The sequence below is a fragment of the Peromyscus eremicus genome, chromosome 7 (assembly GCF_949786415.1).
Source record: "Peromyscus eremicus chromosome 7, PerEre_H2_v1, whole genome shotgun sequence".
Lineage (NCBI taxonomy): Eukaryota > Metazoa > Chordata > Mammalia > Rodentia > Cricetidae > Peromyscus > Peromyscus eremicus.
Window position 1 is genome coordinate 33,976,021 of NC_081422.1, and position 4,727 is coordinate 33,980,747.

General features: G+C 43.5%; 1 protein-coding gene across 1 annotated transcript; it reads left to right on the forward strand.

Moving 5' to 3' along the window:
• Positions 1-939, forward strand: LOC131914230 (putative olfactory receptor 10D4). Its single transcript, XM_059266821.1, has one exon. It carries the CDS (start codon positions 4-6, stop codon positions 937-939), a length of 936 nt encoding a protein of 311 aa, XP_059122804.1. The 5' UTR covers positions 1-3.
• The last annotated feature ends 3,788 nt before the right edge of the window (positions 940-4,727 follow it).

Consider the following 4,727-nt stretch of genomic DNA (forward strand, 5'->3'; position numbering starts at 1 on the left):
AACATGACAAACCACACCATGGTGACAGAATTCACCTTGCTGGGCATCCCTGAGACAGCAGACCTGGAGCAGGTCCTGCTCTTCCTGTTCTCAGCACTGTATGCCTGTGCCCTCCTGGGAAACTTGCTCATTCTTACTGCAGTCATCTCCTCCCAGCGACTCCACACACCCATGTACTTTTTCTTGGGAAACCTCTCCATCTTTGACTTGGGTTTCTGTTCCACAACAGCTCCAAAGATGTTGTCATATCTTTCAGGACAGGGTAGAGGGATTTCTTTCCAGGGTTGTGTTGTACAACACTTCTTCTATCATTGTCTGGGTTACACATTGTGCTTCCTGTACACAGTGATGGCCTATGACCGCTTTGTTGCCATTTGCTTCCCTTTGAGATACACGGTCATCATGAACCACAGAGTGTGCTGTGTCTTGGCCACAGGGACCTGGATGAGCGGCTGTGTGCCCTCCATTATCTTAACATCCCTCACTTTCCAGTTGCCCTACTGTGGCCCCAGTGAGGTGGGCTATTACTTCTGTGACATGCCTGCAGTGTTACTCCTGGCCTGTGAGGACCCCTCCCTAGCACAGAAGGTAGGCTTTACAAACGTTGGTCTTTTGTCTCTCATTTGTTTTTTTCTCATTGTTGTGTCCTACACTCGAATTGGCATCTCCATCTTAAAAATCCGCTCAACAGAAGGCAGGCGGAAAGCCTTCTCCACCTGTAGTGCCCACCTCACAGCCATTGTCTGTGTTTATGGACCAGTCATCATCATCTACCTACAGCCCAGTCCCAGCCCATTGCTTAGTGCAATCATTCAGATTTTGAACAATCTTGTGACACCCACTCTCAACCCAATGATCTACAGCCTGAGGAATAAAGAAGTAAAAGTGGCCCTCCGGCATGTATTTTTTAAGAGATGTCTCAGTCTTGAAAATAAATGAAAACATCTAAATTTTTGCTGAATAAAGTTTTATTCACCATTTAATAGGACAGATTTGAATCTCCAATTTATTTTATAAGACAAATTGGCATCCATAACACCCAAGTCATATTAAAATGAAATATATTACATAAATTTACCACTTTCTTCATTGTTTGAAGATACATATTTATTTTGTATTTCCTTGTGTTTTATAATGAAATATAATTGACAAAGTCTCTTAGCAGATCCAGTGTTGATTTGTGTGTGTGTGTGTGTGTGTGTGTGTGTGTGTGTGTGTATGATGGATTAGGTTGTATAGCCTTGCTATTCTAGATCTGTAGACCAGCCTGCCCTCAAAGGCTTAGACAACCACCTGCCTCTGTCTCCCAAGGGCTGGGACCAACCGGCCTTCCTATGTTGATTTTGTGTTGTGTGGATTCTCTCCAAGCACTACTATTCCTCAAGCATTTTTTAGTCTTCTAACTCTTTAAATATGATCCCTTGCAATGTAGCTATATGTACCTTACATGTGCCCAGAACACTTACTGTTAATTTTATCTCTAGGAGATAATCCAGTGCAGGGTCTATTTCTATAACTAAGTTCTAACAACTCATATATGTGCCCTGATGGGCATATTGTAGCCATGATAAAATATGATATACTATTTTAGAATTCTGGCAACACAGTACAGCATAGAGCCTCAGTTATGTTACAGTAGCAATGGCTAAGATTTCAGAATGGCTTGCATTGCCTTACCTTGTGAAAGAGCATTACACTGCATCTCACTGCCTTGTGAGCAGATCAAAATTCAGATTGTGAGGTGTCGTTTCTATTGACTCTATACCATTGTTTACATCATCATGAAAGCAAACATGCTAAGCAGATTGGTTGTGAATGGGGGACCAAACACAGCAGTTACCATATAATGAAGTCCCGACTTCATCAACCATACTTAGCTTACTAATGGGTTTCTACGGAAGACTACCTCTCTCCTGATGGGCTCACCTCAATTCTTTCTATCAACACAGCATTATAACAAACTTAGTGAAGCTGATACCCACCTTTTTGAGCTGTGATCCTGACATATGAGAGGAAGTGGTCATAAGAGAACAGAATCTGTCATTCAGAGAGAGACAATTCCTCTTCAGAGAGATGAAAAATGCATCAACTGATGAAGTTCCTCTTGGACTAGAGAGCATTTATTTTCCCCAACCCAGTCTGAAGCATTAGCTATAATTTCATGTGACTATCTCAAAATTTTGGACTGGTTGGTAAAATGAGAGTATGGATAGAGAAATGGATGTCAAATGGTAAATAATAAAGGGAGAGAAGATGCTACTGCTTTTCCACTTGACAAGCAATCCTTGTTAACAATCAAATAAAAACTATTTCTCTTACACTTGCCTGGTACCAGTCAAAGACAAATACTGGAACAAATACTAAAAAAGAATACTGGTCAAGTGAATAGCAGGATTTTTTTAGTTTTAAGTATGTAGGAGACAAGGGACAAAATCAGGGTGAATTACAGAAATGCCAGTAACAATGTCCAAGACAGAGGTTTCTGAGTTCCAGGATGTAAACCTCAGCCTTGAGTACAGAGCTGTTCTGATAGTCTGAGAATGAGTAGGTTCATATCAGACCCTTTGAACCACTTAATTTTTGTCTTACTGACACTATTCAGTGGCAATAACTTATGTGTATGTGCCACTAACAGCTTCAACCTCATCAATATCAACACTACAAGGTCACACAGCTCACAAGATTATAAAGTCTTCATATTTTACTCTCAACCTCTTTGGGTCCTGTTTCTACTGTGACTAATTTTCTGAACTAGGTGCTGTAGGAATAGAAAAATAATCAGTTACCCAGAATTCTCAGAGGCTCACCTCAAGGATCCCATCTTCCATCTCTGTCCTTATCTATGCTCTTGGGCCACTTGCATTACTTGTCTTTCCATATCTGTGATCACAGTACCTGACAGCACAAATTAAGGTGGGTGGTCAATTTGAGCTTGTAGTTACAGAGTCTTCATCACAAGGTCACTTGATTCTGGGTGTCTGGGCCTGTAATGTAACCATGAGTAAACCCTGTTGCCAGGAATATGTGGTAGAAGGTATTCACTTCATGATGGGCAGAGAGCAGAAGCAGAGAATGACAGGGCTTGTGATAAGATCCAAGCCTTAAAACATGTCCCAGTGAACTACTTCCTCAAGACAGATGCACATCTGAAAGTTTCCATCATGAGTGATAATGTTAATGTATGAGACAACATATTCCAAATCTGACATTGTCTCCCTTGCACTCAATGTCTCATACCCATCTAATAATTCCAAGACCACTTATTTTCTCTCCAACCATTTTCTTTGTGTGTTTGTTTGTTTTAGTATTAGAAATAGATCCTTCTCTTATACAATACATCCCTACCCAGTTTGCCCTGCCTTCATTCCTCCCGGCTCCCCCTGCCCCCAGTTTCACCATTGGTCAAGAGTTCAATCCCCTGCCACCATCTGTGTCTAGGCTCTAGGAAGTGAGCCCATGTAAATCCAAAGTGGCAGAGTTCCAGTGCACAGTAGCACAAGGCAAACATTCTAATTCCCAAATGAAGCAATGGAATAACATGAAGGAGCAATTAGACTGATGCAAGACTAAACAGTGCAAACACTAAATCCTGTAGCTGTTTGCCCAGGATCTAGGAATCCCAAAGACTGTGCATTTGATCTTGCTATTGGTGCCCACATGGCCTTTTTTTAAAAGACATAATTCTTTATTGATTCTTTGGGAATTTCACATCATGAACCGCAATCCCATTCACTTTCCACTCCCTCCTATCTGCCCCTCACCCATGCAGCATGGTCCCCCTATAATTAATCAAAAACAAACAAACAAAAACCCACCTCTATCTTCAGTCTTTCCAACACCTCTTCATTCATCCCGGTGGCATCTGGAGTTGTGGTGTGTCACACAGTATACCCGTTTGTCCAATCAGCCCCACCTACAAAATGTTCATTGCAATGAGTCGCTGGTCTGGTTCAAGGCCTCTGGCACATCATCATCACTGGACCCTCACTGAAACTCCTCTTGGTTATCCTGCTGTACTCCCAGTAATGGAAATCCTGCAGTTAACAGTTATCCTTCCACAGGAGGAGTTCATTCAGGCACTCCAGCAGGTCAGAGAGGGGGTAAATGTTATGTAGGCCAACCCAAGGCCCAGGATTTGGGTCTGGGTGGTAGCTGAGCAGGCCAGTCTTGCCACTGCACCCCCTCTAGCTCTCTTACGCCCATGCCACCTAGGCCATCTCTCCTACATCAGTGATGAAGGTTAGGGCCATCTCCTTGGATTGCTGGGGCCAGCTCTCTCATGGGAGTAGGGCCAGCTCTCCTGCAATGCCCACTGAGGGGCAGGGTCAGTTATCCCAGGGCAAGTGGGGATGGATCCAGCTCTCTTAGGCCCATGGCACCCAGGCCAGTTCTCCTACATCAATGATGAATGGTAGGACTATCTCCCTGGATTTCTGGGGCTAGCTCTCCCATGCAAATAGGGCCAGTTCTCTTCTTCTCCTTGCCCAGGGTCAGCTATCTCAGAGCAAGTGAGGATGGGGTGGCTCAACATAGCCCTCAGATTTCAATACACATGGTTCCTATGACCCCTTGTGGTAACATGAGCCATTGACATCTTCACAGACCCCAGCTTTAACAGAAACACGGGCATCCCCATGTTCCAGATGGAAGCACAAACCGAACTGATCAGTATAGCCCTGGGTACAGCAAGGCCCTCAGACACAAACAGGGTCTCAGGTGGCTATCCA

Coding starts and splice junctions, on each gene's coding strand:
- LOC131914230 (XM_059266821.1), top strand. CDS start 4: ATGACAAACCACACCATGGTGACAGAATTCACCTTGCTGGGCATCCCT.